Source organism: Pteropus vampyrus, unplaced genomic scaffold (assembly GCF_000151845.1).
Source record: "Pteropus vampyrus isolate Shadow unplaced genomic scaffold, Pvam_2.0 Scaffold121, whole genome shotgun sequence".
Taxonomy (NCBI): domain Eukaryota; kingdom Metazoa; phylum Chordata; class Mammalia; order Chiroptera; family Pteropodidae; genus Pteropus; species Pteropus vampyrus.
In genome coordinates, this window is record NW_011888902.1 from 600,490 (window position 1) to 617,291 (window position 16,802).

The 16,802-nt window shown below is 36.4% G+C and overlaps 1 protein-coding gene across 1 annotated transcript in view; it reads right to left on the bottom strand.

The window, feature by feature from the left end:
• The window catches only part of USH2A (usherin), a gene marked incomplete at its 3' end in the record, with an annotated part of 612,524 nt that extends 596,480 nt beyond the window's left edge, over positions 1-16,044 (bottom strand). The window contains 2 exon segments of the mRNA XM_011366141.1: positions 11,885-12,050; positions 15,560-16,044. Of these exon segments, the coding sequence (XP_011364443.1) occupies positions 11,885-12,050; positions 15,560-16,044 (651 nt within the window).
• Positions 16,045-16,802: the final 758 nt, after the last annotated feature.

Here is a 16,802-nt window from a genome sequence, read left to right on the forward strand (position 1 = left end):
CTAAAAATACTAAAAAGATCATACGTGCATGTGAACGTATATCCTTTTAAAATAAGAATTCAGTAAGGTCCCTGAGTAAAACAATTTACATTCTGGGAGCTTGCAGTCAGAACACACTAAGTGAGATTTAACAACTTAAAGTTTAGCTGTTCTGTTTTAGATCACTGGTTATTTCCCACATGACGTTTCATTTATTTCTGAAGTCAAAAAATCTTATGGCTTTTGATGTTTTACTTTTCTCAATCAGAAATATCAATGGATCAAACATAATTTTTTAAAAACACTGAAAATTCAAAAGCATCCTACAGGACTTCTGATTCTGACCATGATGGATTAAGCCCACTTCGGTCTCTCTCTCTCTCTGCCAATTACAGCGAAAAGCCCTGGACAAAATACGAAAAGTAACTACCTAAGTATTCTGAAAAATGAACCAAAGCAAACAGATTATGGAGGGGAGTCCAAACCTGGAGAACTGAAAACTTCTGATCTGCAAAAAGACATTGTGGAAAGAATATGAATCAAGCTACGGGCTGGGAGAATATTTGCAAAACAAATAACTGACAAAGGGCTTGTGTACAGAATACATAAAAGCCATTAAAACTCCCTAATAAGAAAACGAAGGTTTTGTTTTTGTTTTTGTTTTTTGTTTTTTGTTTTTTTTAATGAGAAGATTTGAACAAACACTTCACTAAAGAAGATACTGGGAAGGCAAATAAACACAGAGATCCTCAGTGCCATTAATCATCAGAGAAATGCAAATCAAAACCACAATGAGGTACCAATAAATATCAGTCAGAAGAATGGCTAAGATAGATGATAAGTAGAAGGACAGGTAGGTAGGTAACTAGATAAGCAGATAGATAAATTGACCATATCAAGTAAGTGCTGGTAAGGATTCAAAGCAACGGTCATTTCATATTTTGCTCATGGGAATGCAAAATGATACCGTCACTTTTAAGAAAAGTTTGGCAATTCCTGATAAATTTAAACATGCACCCACCATATGAGCCAGCAATCACACTCCTAGATATTTACAGAAAACATAGCAGAGGTTGATACGGGTTGGGGTGGGGAAAGGAATATTTGGAGGTTATAGAACTCATCTATACATTAACTAAATGGTAGTTACACAATTGTATGCATTTGCCAAAAACTAACAGAACTGAGCACAAAGAAAGGGAGCAAATTTTGCTGTATGCAAATAACTTTTGAAATAAATGAAAACACTTGTATGGCAAAAGCATCATACACATATGTGATAATGATTTCATTTTGCCATTTCAAAATCTTTACTAGAATGGATAACTAACAGATGTTTCATAGAAATGGCAAATATCGATTGTCAATTGTGTCTTTCAATTGTCAATTTGGCAAATGGCTTAGAGCTTCAAATTAAAGCTCTAATAACTGATTCAGACATTTTAACACAAACTATCTAATCTTACATCAAAACACTATGCCACCTGCACAGCACCCTGGAGACTTCTGCAAGGTTGTTCTCCTTTTTAAATCAACTATTTACTAAAATTCTATTATATTTGAATAGCTGAGACTCTTTCACTCTTGAGCATAATATTTTTGATGCTAACAATTCTATGCACTTTGAATAGAAATTTTTAATAATTTTAAGTCATATCACCTTTTGAGTCAAAATGTAACCTATCACCAACTCAGAATTATTAGCCATCCTTAGAAATTGCATAAGCCATTTTAGAATTTCATTTTTGTTCCTACTTTTGCTTTATGCTTTGATAAACTTCTCTCATTTAAATATGGTTAACCTTAAATCCCAGCCTTTTCTGTACAGGTGTGGCATTACAACTTCTACCTCTCAAAAAAAAAAAAAATACTGTACAAATTATAAAGAAATAAAACAACTAAGGATGAAACTTCAAAGCAGTTTTTCTCAATAAATGAATTGTCACTGGGATGGAGGGAGATGAAGGTGTGGGAGGTCTGCTACTTTTATCTATCAGTTGAGGCCAAGGATGCTGCTAAACATCTTCTCTGGGGGCACAGGAAAGCCCCTGCTCAGGGAATGATCCCATCTACAGTGCCAATAGTGCTGAGACTATGAATTCCTGCCCCCAAACAATTAACTTATCTGAGAATGTTACGTATACTAACAAAAATGAGCACAAACAAAATCAAAACTTGGGATAATTTTAAGGCATTTCATTTATTCTGTTTTTGACTATTCCACTGATATATACATATTCACTAGTAGACTGGATTTCTCAAAATCCAAAAACAGGAACAGTACTTTATCACTTGTTATACAAAGGCATGAGATGGCACCAGTTTAAGAAATATATCAAAAGTTCATAATAGAAAGTGACTTAAGGAAACAGAAAGCCATACAAATGTGAGTCAGAGTGCAAGGAAGCCTTGAATCAAAGACCACCCGCAAAGAGATATGGCTTTGGTTTTTAACGTGTGGCTCAACGAGCAAACCTAATACATTTTTGTTTAAGCTAAATCTGAAATCCCACATGAATTTTCTATGGCTCTGTTTGAAATAGTATCTAAAATGTGTATTTATTGTATAAGTTTTCCATGGAAACTTCCACTGTACATTTAAAAAGTCATCTATCATTAATTCCCAGTTGCACGAGTGTTAATGATTTAGGACAGTATATCTAATCGGAGGCAACAAAAATTAACAACAGCTCATAATTATAGATGCTAATGTGGATAAGCTTTCACTAATAGAAGAATTTATCCTTGCTAATTTTTTTAAACATGATCAGGCGTTGCTTATTATTTAAATCACTACATGAACCACTTACACATGGTACAAATGAACATCAAACTACATATAGCAACACAAGAAACTCCTAGTCAGGAGATCTGCAAATAATGACAACTGCTTTTGTATTATAGTGACTCCTCCACACACAAATCAGATGTAAACCAGGGTGATGGTAATTGTCACATGGAAAGAGACAAGTCTGGAGAGTTTGCAAGTATCTTTTCAACATCAAAAGTTACTTCAAAAAGACATACTTGCCAAAATTCATTGAAACAAAATGTAGAAGAGTACAAATTGCATTATCTCCCCTAGCTTCATCCTCATGTTTAATATGAAACATTAGCAATTTCTCTTTCCCCTGAAGTGTTCATGCTCCTGTAAATTAGCTGAAATACTGACACACTGATGCCAAGTTAAATGTTGCCCTTGCATCAAGCCTATATTTCTAATTGAGAATTAATCTTCTACTTGCCCACATGAAAGGCATGGCTCTCTGCCAGCAGCAGCAGTTGAAATAGTCACAGGCAAAAAAGGACCCACCTTGTTGGCTTATGTTGTTATTCTACAGAGATCCAGTGTGATATTCGGTTCAGAAACAATTTCGACCTACCTTGCCTATAATCGTGACAAAACAGTTCTTGAAAAATGTTAAGAGAATCTACAATCATGCATAGGTTTCTCATACGCACTTTATAATTAGTCAGTGCACCTGAACGCTGCTGTGATTTATGCCAGATTTTCATGTGGAAATAAGACCATGTCTAGCCTTGTCAGAATTAACTTCGCAATATCTAACTAGTGTTCTCTTCCCTCCTCTTTTTCCTAGATCCAACTGATTTTTTGAAGAACTTTTCCTCACTTCTCTCCATTTTAGCCAATATGCTTTAAATATAATGAAGAGTTTACAAAAACAAGCATTAAAAAATGATAGGCAAGGTCCTATTTTTAAGCTGTGACTTCTGGTTTTGACGAAGATGGAGTGGCCCTATTCCTCCAAGGTCCTCTCTCAACAAGGTGGGAAGGAGGAGGCAAGAAACTTAGGGACCTCAGAATCTGAGGGACAACATGGCAGTAAGTCCCCTCGGCTTTCTTATCTCCACCCATATATCCTGGGCAGAGCATTCTACTGTGGTTATAACAGGGCAACACAGAGTGACCTCAGTGATGGAACTGTTTCTTATCTTCACTATGACGGATACCCAAATCTAGACATGTGATAAAATGGTATGGAGACACACACACACACACACACACACACGCACACTGCAAATCTAAATAAAATGGTGGATTGTCAATATACTGCTTGAGCTTTCATATTCTAGTTTTTCAAGATGTTATTGAGGCAGATGAGTAAATAATACATGGGATCTCTCAATATTATTTCTTACAAGTGCCTGTGAATCTACGATCACCTAAAATTAATTAAAAATAAATAAGTACTATATATATTATACTCATCCAAGCTATTGTTCCCCAGTTTTTAAAATTTCTGGGGTCTTTCTTTTCTTTAATATTTGTAAAAGCCTCTTCTCACACACTTTGAGATGCTCTCTCTGCCTGCCACTGCCGCTAGTATTTTAAGGGATTAAATTATAATGGTCACCATTTGTCCCAGTGTGTATTCCCTCAGAATTCATCTATTTTGCCACTCATTCCTTTGTTTTTGTTTTCTATCTACCTTCTATTCAACTCAAATATTAACTCAACTCCTTTCTATTAATTCCCTAAAGTGTCAAAACCCTCAAAATGGCTACACGTAACAGATTTGGGTCAAATAATTAAAATAACACAGGGGATTTGCATCCCAGAAAATGAACAATTTAAAATTATGTACTGTATGTCCACAATGTAAACTTTTTTGGTCAAACCAGCCATGGTAAAACTGGCATAGGTGGAATCTCTTCCTTCGGTGCTGGGTTCTGTCTGCCACACCCTGCTCCTCCCAAAATTCAAATGCTTTGTCTCTTCCCAACTTTCTTCTCCAGATTGAGAACCATGAAACACTATGCATAAACAAAAATGATCCAATTATTTTTTTCTACTTCTAAAATACAGATCATTTTGTTTTTCAGGGATTACTTCATGTAATCTTTAGAAAGCAGAATAAAATTGTTTTCTGATGTAAACACTTATTACATATGTACATATACAATTATATATACATAACTTATGAATATCAGTACTTTTTCTCCACTGTAGTTAGGTAATTGGAAGATAAGCAAACTTATTAAGTTCTTCCAATCTTGGAAAAGTTCCCTTCATTTAAAAAAAAATTATAACTATTCTTTTTTTGGATTTTAGATAACTAAATTGGTATCTGGACCATATGCCCTTATTATGCTTCCAGAACAATACAACTGCTTGAAATATTTTTGAATGTTACCTTTTAGAGAAACATCAAAGGAAACAGTATGAGAAAATAAAGCTATTCAAGTCCATGTCTGAATAAAGTCATATTCTCCATTCCATTACCCAGTGATAACATACCACAGGCCAATGCCTGCCTTAGGTTACACACACACTGGTTTTTCTGAGTTTAGTGAGAATTGTTCATGTAAATCTAAAGGCATCAGTTAGCCCCGTAGGCATGAAAATGCCCACCCTCAAAAAAATATTATCTGTCTTATAATAGTTGGCTTTTAGATGAAAGTGATATAATGTAAATACAGTTCCATTAGCTAATATAAGTTTTAAAAAGCATTATCATCAAATTTTAACCATGACAAATTTGAATGAATTACCAGACTGGCATTTCCAAGACTGGAGATTATTGAAACAAATAAGTAGATGTTGAAAATTTCTTCTTTTTACAGCAATTTTCAATTTTAGTAGCATATGTAGTAAATGCATTACAATATTTACATATAATTTTCTTTTGCATATATTGCACATTTTATATCTATTGGCTGAGGATCAGCCATTTTCTAATAGGAAAGTTTGCTACATTCCTCAAATAGCAGTTTCTAAGTTGAAATATTCATTTATTCATGGCTTGTTTTACATCTTAATTTGAGGTGTTTACCAGAAAAGGTCTTACTGAACTTAAAACTTTCATTTGAAATATTACACTGATAACATTCAGACTTGTAAAAGGTAAATACTGTAATATGATGTATGATGACCTTTTTGCACACATTAGCTAAACGAAACTTTTCTTTTGATGTACATATATACATGTGTACGTAGTAGTGGTTTATAACAGTTTCCATGTAGACTGGATTAGGAGCAGGTAAAATGTGTTATCCGAGAGGGAAAAAACAGACAAGTTCATAATGCTACATAAACCTCTAGTCCACTTTTTCAGCCTTTTCCATTTAACGCAATATATATCTTTCTAAAAATCTCAGATCCCTCCTTTTACTGACACATTTTGCTATTTTCATCGCTCAGGCACTGTTCACCTGTTCCCTTCCTCCTTTGTCCACCTATTAAAAACATAACCAACCTTCAAGAGTTAACTAACATCCTACCTTCTTTATGCATCCTTCCTGACATATCTGAACAGAAGTTGATCACTTCCTGTCTTGAGTTCTGATTATTTTATTTTGTTACACACTTTTTAATTCATGAAGGCAGGCAGGAAGGAAGAAGGTTTGGGCCCCACCCAGACCAATAATGCACAATGGAGAATGGGCATTAGAATATTTCTTTAAAAAGTTTATTAACAATGCTAATAATTTCTTCAGTTAGAAATTATTGCCCTGAGCTGAAGTCTAGCTCATATGTACTGAATATCAAAATTCTGATTCTTTTCCAATGTTTTTGTTTGGGCAAATGAAACCATTATCCACATAAATATCCAATCCAGAAATCTGCGGTTTGCCAACAAGTCCTTTTGCCTTAACTTTCACCTTTCTTCCATCAACAGGGCCTTTGATTTTAATTCTCAAACAGCTCTCATAGGCGGACCACTTCCCAGCATATCTGCTATTATCACTGCAGTTCAAAACAGACATATCTCACTTGGGCAGTGAGAGTAATTTAGCAATCCAATTTGTAATGGGTAGCTAACATTTCTAGGAATTACATAACTTTCCTAGAGTTTCACCATTTTTAAGTAAAATGTCAAAAATTAAGGCCTTGCTTTCTGACTAAATGTTCTATTTTAAATTCATGTGCAAAGAATAATTTTTACTTGGATAGTTTTAACTGTCTGTATAATCAAATGGGAAGAATCCCCACTTCCTATGGCCCTTGCACCACAGCGAGGGTTGGTTCTCTACTGCCAAGGTGTCCGGGATGGGCTAAGCAGGATATTCTTCCTTTAATTCACTACAGTCTTTTCAGACTGCCACAGACTTTAGAGATACTGAGCAGAACTTTACATAAAATTACGTTCTGTTGTGTATTTAAACCGCTTCTATCAATGAGGGATAGAGTTGCAAAATATATTGATTTAAATTATTTGTACAAATTATATCAATATGAGTAATTTTAAATATTTACATTACAACTTTATACAAACATGTACAAAAATTAATGCATATTACAAATTTTTTTTTCCTTTTTTGAGGAGATGGAGAATTTTAAAAATAAATTACTCCTTAGATCTTACAGTGACCTAGGTTCACTGAAACTTTATTTTTTTCAGTTAATGCTCAGAGAAACTTGTGACCGTAAATTCAGGCATGTAATTTAACGTCCCTGAGGCTCATTTTTCTCATCTCTATAACGGAGATTACACAAACCATTTGAAAATTTAGCATGTACTACATTTAATACAGTACATATAATCAGTGCTCAATAATGGCAGCTATTATCATCACTATTTTTAACTGATTATTCTGAAAAGGCTTCGTTAAATTCTATTGATCTTTACTTAGTTTTGATTAATCAAAACTATTCAAGTAACGGGTGATATTCAATTGGCTGGATATGAACAGAAGGCTTTGCACAAATAAACAATGTTTAACACGTACAGACACATATAAATACAGTTAAAAGCAAGAAAATTATTAAAGAAAGAATATGGGTTGAGATTTTCTTGAAGTGAGGGTTGAGATGGTGCTCCCGTGAGAATCCTAGGACACAGAGCTTACTGAAGGCTGCATGGATGTTTTATGTTCCCTCAATCAATAGAGACACGGTAATATCTTGATTAAGTGTGCACATGGGCATATACTCCAGAGATTGAGAGACTTGCTTTATCTATTCTAACGACTGTAGATTAAATTGCATTTTCTTTTTCTCCAAGACTATCAATAATTTCTCTTTTTCGGATTGAATACATAAATCAAAAGAACATATTTCATGAACAAACTATGATTATGAAACTCCTTTATCTATCGATCCCTAAAACTTTATTTACCCATGTATTTTTTTTCCTTCATTGTATCAGATTAGAACTGTTCCTTTTTACATTATTGTAGCTAGGGTCATTTGTGGCTCTTGAATTGTCACTCTATCAAGGAGCTTTCAAAATAGCATAGATAATGTGAACGCATGACTCAATCATTTCTTGTGTCCATAGTTATAGGATTTCATCAGCTTCAAATTTTAGTAATTGTTTTACCGTATTTCAGCATTAACTACTATAGGGGTCTTATACTAATGATTCTTTGATGTTATTTTTCCTATAAAATGTGTGGGACTGCTTAAAGGAAAACAGTATTTCCACAGGAAACTCTGAGATTTTACTTTTAAATGATATACAATACTTCTAGGTCTTTTTATCTACTAATCTGTAACAAAGAGCTCAAATAAAAACAAAGAGCTCAAATAAAATCCTTTTATGCATTACGAAAATTTTTAAAAAATCAAAAGAGAACTCTTACATTAAGTGTAGCATGTGCTGATTCAATATGGAAACTAAGCTTAAAAAAATCTGCTAATGCTATCACTGTTCCCTGTTTGATAATAAAAAGACTGAATTGATTTTTTTCCAGTTTTAGTACAAAAAAAATATGACAATGACTTTCAGCTTGATATAATTTGAAATAGCCAATATATTAAACCCCAAAGTGAATTTAAATTGGCAGTCGTGGCAGATTCAAGTCCTTGAATGATTATTAATTTAAAAACTAATCCTATTCCAACAGGTTGAAGCTTCACAATACTAGTTCTTGAATAAAAGCTATTAGGTCCATCACTGTAACAACGGGCATTTTTGTTGAGGAAATTAGACCCCCAGTGTTTGTTATACCTAGCTCTTCCTGGCATCTTTTTTTTTTTTTGCCCAGTGATTTAATTATTTAAAAATCATTTATTTTTTTCTGAATTTGGGAAATTAGAATTCTGATTCTATCTGTAGAATTCTTTCGATAGAAAGCTGATACTGAGTGGACTATCTGAGGCAACATATAAGGTCAGATCTGTTAATTACATGTCGCCATGCCTTTGTAAGTTAAATCCTGGTTTCTGGTCCAATTCCATGAATCAAGATGTATGTTTTATTTTACACACACACACACACACACACACCCCATGTAAATTAATTTATGGCCATATTGGGGAAGTAAAAATATGCATACACATTAATTACAGACTATCATTTATGTGTTCTTTCTCATATGCCTGGCAATGATGGAAGTCTCTAATCCCCAAATCAAACAGAATTTGGATACACTGCATAAAAATGCAACAGCGAGCTGCATTTTATATTAAAATATATTCTTTGCAGTGAAACAGTTACAAGCTGCATTTGCTCACATCTTGGCCATAAAATCTACCAAAAAATGATTCTATGTAAATACTAGACAGCATGGAGAAGCAGAAAAAAGCACAAGCCTGATGTCAGCCGAGCAGCTAACTCTGTCGCTAACGACCCAGACGACACTACACAACTCAACAGCTTTCCATGCTTTGATAACTGGTGCCTCACTCTGCAGTCCGCTCACTTTTTAATGTAGAATTCAAGGAAGCCTTGTTTTATTTATCCCGTTCAATCCTCTTAGTACACGAGTAAGGACACTGAGTCCAGTGAATTTGTTGACTATGCAGTAGAGTGACCAGTGTCAGATTTCCCTACCCTACTCTGTCCTTCCCACTTTTTATAACAACTGTTCAGGAATGAGCACATTCCTTATTAAACGGCTATGCTGTCAATTATTAAACATTTCATAATATCTTAAATGTATTCAGACGGTGTCCAGTAAGGAAACTCTACGCAGATCTCCAATTTAGAGTAAATAATTGCTTTCTCATTTTTATTTGAATAGATATAGATTTTCATAATGCTGGGCACCCCCCGAATCTATCGATAAATGACAGATGAGTGAATGACCAATTTGCATGATTTTTTTCTTAATGTTTTATGAATATTTAGCTCCGTAATTTTAATGTAAAATGTAGAATAGGGGGAAGAAACTTATTTAAAAATAAATAAAAGTGTACAAATTGGAAAGAACAAGTTTTCTCTTGGTAGCCAAACAGTTATGAAATAAAGCAGTCTCATTAAATCATAAGTACTTTAACCTTTTGTCGAAAGAAGAAGATTTAAAGATTTATAATGAAATTTCACCTAACCTGGGAAAGGACTCAGGTTTAACATGTACTGAAAGATAATGCTGATTTCAATAGACAGTCTAAGAATGCTTTACTCCTGGGAAAGTAATTCAGTCATGGCTACCTCTTCACGTTTTGATTTTAAACTTTCTCTGTAAAGCTTACTCTGTATCACTGCCTGCCAAACATGGCACAGTTTCACAGATAAGGCAAAATAAAGGCAAGTAAAATGAATTTTTTTGGTCATTGTTGATACAAAAATATGCAACGAATATATCTATTTGACAGTTCCTGCAGATTCTCTTTCTTTGGCGGTTTCTATTTTCACATTTGTAACATTAGAACCCCCATTCTGTTGCACTGGTCAGAGGGTGGAGCGGACAGCCTCAAGATACAGAACGAATTAGGCCCCTCTCTGCTAACTACTGAACAAATGAGAGGTGGGCGCTATGACAGACCAAACCCATCCTGTGCTACAGACAGGGCCCAACATCAGACATGACTATCCTTCTGTAGGCCCTTTCAAGCCTGGTGGCATGGAAGTGCTACTCCCTGCCAGGCGCATTTGCTAAACTCATCCTAACTAAAAGCTGGGCAGATAAGACAAAACACACCAACTGAACACCACTTTGCCAATTCCTTCCTATAGAAATCAATCGTTGTGACCTCTCTATATTTAATGTTCTCCCTAAGGCTTTTCATGCACTGCTATGCAAATACATGGCAGAATTTCAGTTATACTCAGGCAAAACAAACATTAAGTATTAAGCATATTTAAATCAAGAACAATTTCTATGCTGAAACAGATTTTAAAACCAAAGTAACAATCCTCAAGACCCTCTAAGGAAGCCTACTCATCACCTGCTTCAGGGAGGGATGAGAAATCAAAGGTTATTTTCATAAAGTGAATGAGGGTGCAATGTCATCTAGTGCAAATGGGGTTTGCATGCCCGCTGTTTGGATGCCCCTATGAGAGCATGTACTAGGAACGGCAGACACGGTTCCTCTTGAATGAAAGGCAAGGGTGACTATTGGCTACGCGGGGCCATTCCAGTGCCCTGAAGAAACAAAAAGATAAACTGTGTCTGTTCCTAGGAACTACAAAATGCCAGACTTCTCACAGTTATCTCAGCCTTTAGCAGCTTCTAAGGTTAATACAAACTGTGGTTGACAACTAAAGTAATAACATAACACCTTTTGACTGTCTGATGTGTAAAGTTCATTAGTTCTAAGGTCAGCATTTTAATGCAACAGCCAAATTTTATTCACATCATCAGATGCTATCTGCCAAAGACAGCTGTAAAAACCAGGCAGGGGTTTTAACACTGCCATGACTAGTAAAATTAGTTCCGCACACCAAAGGAGCCCTCACACATTTCCGAACAAAATAAAATATACTAACAAAATAAAACAAAAACAACTCCAGATAGCACTTCCTGAGCTTCTGTGAGAGTTTTCACAGCAATTTGGGAGGAGGCGGACGGGAGGGGTGGGGTAGAAATGCTAGTTTATCAAGAAATGCATCATTAGGTCATTTAAATGTTGGGTTTTTTTTTAGTTGTCTTTTACATGTACTTAAAATCTCAAAAGACACTGCTTCAGATCTTGTGGAAAGATGTCATTTAAAGGAAAGAAAGGAAGACAGATCCTGTGTTTAACCAAATGTTAAATATTTTTTATTTTACTCACCTGCACACTAAGATGAATCCATTTCTTCACGAGAATTCTCCCCAGTGTCATTACTTTTATTGGAGGCTGCAAACCATTTACTGTGTGATAATAAAACATGGTCTCTTTCTCAGACACTGTGAGTTTGAACACAATCTGCCCATCCACCGTCTTTTCTATAATACACCTTAGGAAGCAAACAGAAAAGAGACAAGGTCAGCATCCACCCAGAAGACACAGTAAGGTACTGTGTAGCTAGGCAAGTATAACTGACACCAACTCCACTCAAAAAGGTGCGCTATGAATAAGTGCCTGAGTGTCATTAGATTCAGAGCAACCTTTATTCCAATTAAGAAAGCCTTTTATTCAAATAAAAAAATAGAAATTTTATTTATAATGTATTCCCCAGAACCTCAGCACCTTTTATTAGACATCCGCCGTGGAAAGTAAAGCGGCTGAATCATCCTGCAAAACTAACATTTAACCGATTGGCTCATTAATTCCTCTGCTATTTCTTTTATAGGAAGCAGCACGATACACATCCTGGGCATTGAGTCACCAGTGCAAAGACTTCTTTTTTTTTTTTTTTTTTTTTTTAAACGTAAAGAGAATTTAGTGTCCACAGTAGGCTCTAAACTGTTCTGATGAATTCTCGTAGTGAAACAGAGAATGGTTCACTCTAGTCTTTCCTTCCTCACCGCTGGCCAGATGCCTGGCGAGCTCACCCTGACCACATGGCCCAAGTGAGGCACTGAGATAATGTTCACGATCTTGGATGAAAGATCATCCAGTCTTCTAAGAACACAGTGAAATAATATTTTGATAAGACAGAATTTTAAAATTGCTCAGTCCTGTGTCAGGCCAGTTATCAAATTATCTGTAAAAAAATCACTTCTTTCCTAATCACAGTATTCTTTTCCCATTCCTGTAAATAGGCATATGGTATTGACATTTTTTATATTTTTATGTTCTATATTAACTTATCTTCAATATAAATTTCATTTTATATCATTGTATATTCCTGGCCATTCTCTGTCCACTGAGCAGAAACAGATATGAACTTAAGCCCCATGCTTTTCTACCACTTTTTGGACCAGCGATTCAACTTTTTAGCAGAAAGAATATTATAAGTGCTTGCTAGTAGCCTTGAGTGGATCATTCCCCCAAATCTGATGTTTAAATAAATATCAGTGACAATAGCCACCAACATCTCCCCCAAACAACTAGCTATTGAAGATAGTCATCAGCCTGTATCTTGTGGACAAGAACTCAAGAAGTTGGTACATCTCAGGGAGGAGAAAGCCAGCAGGTACTGGAGGAGTCTGAGTCCCTTTCTTCCCTGGGGTCCCTTCTACTCAGCCCAGATATCCCCATGGTTATTATGCCTGACCCTGGAACGCTCCCCTGCTCAAAGTTGCTGAAGGCATCATCCTTTGTGCTCACTTAACACATCATGCTGCCTGGCTAATAACACCAAGTGCTCTGTCTTCCCATTAGTTCATGAGCTTTCCAATGATAGAAGCATAGCTGGTATATTGCAGACTGTTGAAAACTGAAGAATTAGTGATCAAACCGAGTAGGAAGCATCAAAGAGGCAAACGTAAGGTTGGGTCAACCAAGACTTATTGCTAAAGATGTTTAAAAAGTTTCTTTAAATAGTACTTTTTTTTCACAAATTATCCCTTCTCACTTGCTTTTTTTCTCTGAGTTGAGAGGTAAGAATAAGGTTGGAGAACACTTAATAGTCACTGTTTTACTGCCATTATTTTAGTGTATTTTGTACACATATTTGGTGAAAAAGTTGAGAAAGTATATATTTTAGGCAAATAGGTTTAGTTACCATAAAGGTTCTGTATAAAAGAGAAATAAGGTTTTATAAAAATTCTATGATTTTTTTTTTAACTCTTTAGCAGGTAGATATTTCTAAATCACTGGAATAAGTTTCTCTTTATTTCCTGACTCCAGGTCTTAAACAATCTAAGAAAAATTTGCCTCTATTCATTTTTCTTGAATTTCAATCTACAAGTTAGCGTTTGACCATTACTCAGGAATGTATTTACCAAATGCAGGCTTATTTCCCCAAGCTTACTGAAAATGCATTTCTTAATATGTTATTGATTATCTTCCTTGCTATTTTGTTTGCTTGTAAACATACTAGCTTTGGTAGATAATGAATGTGAGAGGAAGGCAGGTAGCAAAATATTTAGGAACTGGATTTATTCTGCTCCTGGATAAACAATAATTGGATAATCCATGTTTTGTTTGTTTTACTTATCTAGAGCAAACACCCCGAAATTTCCCCAATTCCCATAGGTATTTCAGTTTTGAGAATGGAAACGACCTTGATGCATGGAACTTTCAAAACTGTAAACCATGTGCTACTGCCTCAACAAATACCCGTCTTATACAAAATAATGCTAATAGATGAATTTGGTAGAGACACATCCGTTGGAAAAAAACTTGGAAAAAATATCTTGTCCTAGTCTTTTTTGTCAAGAGATAGTTTTTTTAAGACTCTTTGTACGCTAATTACATAAACAGAGTAGGCTGGATTTACTGACATTTCAAACAGTAAGAAAACAGGGTTTTCTTTTAGGAGAGACACAGAAATAGAAATAATGACTTGTGATAATTTTCACTCCATTTTTAAAAAATGAAAATACGCCAACTCTCACTTGGCAGATTAAAACTAAACACCAAAGACATTTAAGTCCTATTTGCTTATGAGATTATAAGACTTTTCTGGTTTGTTCCATAAGTTTTTATATATTTGGAAAACACTCTCACACAAAGAAAACGTCACATGGGGACAAGCCAAAAGCTCTGCAGGAAGAGAAAAAAATAAGCAAAAAAAAAAAAAAAAAGTGCCTCCAAACTGTCCTACTTATTCCAAGTTCCAGATTGGCTCTAGACACATTAGACAACAGCTTTAAGGACTATCACAGAATGAAAAACAGGTGGTTATATAAACTGGCAGAAATGGTGTTAGGAAAGCTCCATTCTAAACTCACTGAAGGCCTACTGAGATGACTGGATTAAAAGCTTTTGAGACTCTGTCATGCTTCTCTATAGAGTTCCTAACACATGAAAACACTACAAAGTAAAGAGCCAAAAGCTACATCTTTTCAAAGATGGAGGGTTATTCATTTATCCAACTCATATTATTGGGCATTTTCCACGACTCAAATAAACAACTCTTCTTGGGGAAATAAGGATGAATAAAAGACAGTCCTTGAGAGTTACCTGCCTGATGAAAAGTGTATACTCTAGTAGGGGGAGGTTATTTGTACAAACCAAGACCAAGACTTTGAAAATATCAGTTATTTCTATTACTCATCCTCATGCCTTAAAGCTCACTGAGCCTGGTTGGCTTCTGCTGGCTAAGACAAAGGTTGAGCTCAACTACGGGAAATTCATGAGACAGGTGTAAACACGACCGCCTGCAATGAAACCATTTCAGCACATTCTGTGCTGAGGGCTCACTTCATTCATGGCAAGGAGAACAAAACTAAATTTAGGGAAGTGCGTTTGGAATAGAAGCTTGACTAGGAAAGGCTAACGTAGGACTTGCTCTTCAATTGCGTGAATTCCAAAGTGCTCCCTTCCGTGTCTAGTCTGGAATGCGAGCTGCAGTAGCCTTCAGGACGACTGACTTTGGAGGACCCGAGGAAAACTTACACTCCCTCCTCTACTTACATTACACCTTCTTGCTCGGGTTTCAACCACACGGCTAAAGTAAATGATGCGGCCAGCCTTGGAGAAGGAGGAGAAGAAAAGCAACTCTTGTGATTTCTGAAAATAAAACTCGTAGAATTGCCGGGGGCGTTGGGACGCAGGTCACGCCCGTCTGCGGGGACGCAGCTCCCGAGGCCTGCAGACAAAAGGGTGACGTAAGTCGCAGGTGAAGACCTGTGTGGGCAATCCTGAATGCAAACCCTCTGGCTGCAGAACTGAACACTCTCGGCAGCTGCAGAGCTATGGCAAAAAGTGCTCCGGGCTGGGAGCCCGCACGTTGCTTGGATTGGCACGGCTGACACAGTCTTGAAAGCTCCCACATTCTCCAGCCGTGGGAAAAGGCCCTGAGAGTCGGCCAACGAGATGGAAGCAAAATAGGCGAAGATCACTGTTTCGGTGACGTGGAACAAGAAGCCAAACCCCAGTGACAGAGCCGGGCCATTCATGTTTACCAAAGAGCATTCTCCTCCTGATAAAGCGTTCCTAAATAAATAATACGGCCAAGGCCGCCGGCCGGCAACACGTGCAAGCAGGGAGCGTTAGGTAACGCTGAGACACTCCGTTCTCGGGAAACTGCGGACACGTTTTCACACGGAGGTAATACCAGAGACGTTCTCGGCAAAGGCGAACACATGAGTAGCAGCTGGTATCTGGGAATCAGAAACAGAGTGTGAAGGAAAAGCACCCTAAGCAGGAGGACTTAGAGTCCCTGACGAGAACCACTACTGAACTTAAAAAAAAAAAGAAAGAAAATTGCGAAGTACAATGTCTGGAGTAAAACGCTCATTCTTTGGGCAAATATCTGCATGTTATTGAGCAAATCAAGCACTTTAAAAGTCCACAGGACCACCCGTTTTATAACACATATACATATGCCTCTCTTTTCACTAATCTATCTCAGCACAGTAAGTTCAGATTGTGACTCTAGAGAATTAGCACTATCTACTCTGCTTAGCAAGGTAAAGAATTGTGTAGATTTTCTTTACACACGCACCGTATGGCATAACACAGAGCTCACTTGCAGATGTCCGAAAGCGAGCTGGCAAAGCACTTTGGGCCTTTCCCCCTTAGCCCAGCATGTGCAGCAACTTTAAGCCCAGGGTAAAGCTGCTTAGAAACCCAACGCCATCTGTCTATCCTATGCCTTAGTATTTAGCAAACGTTTATGTTCCTGTTTCCTCATATGCCTACGTAGCTGTGGGTT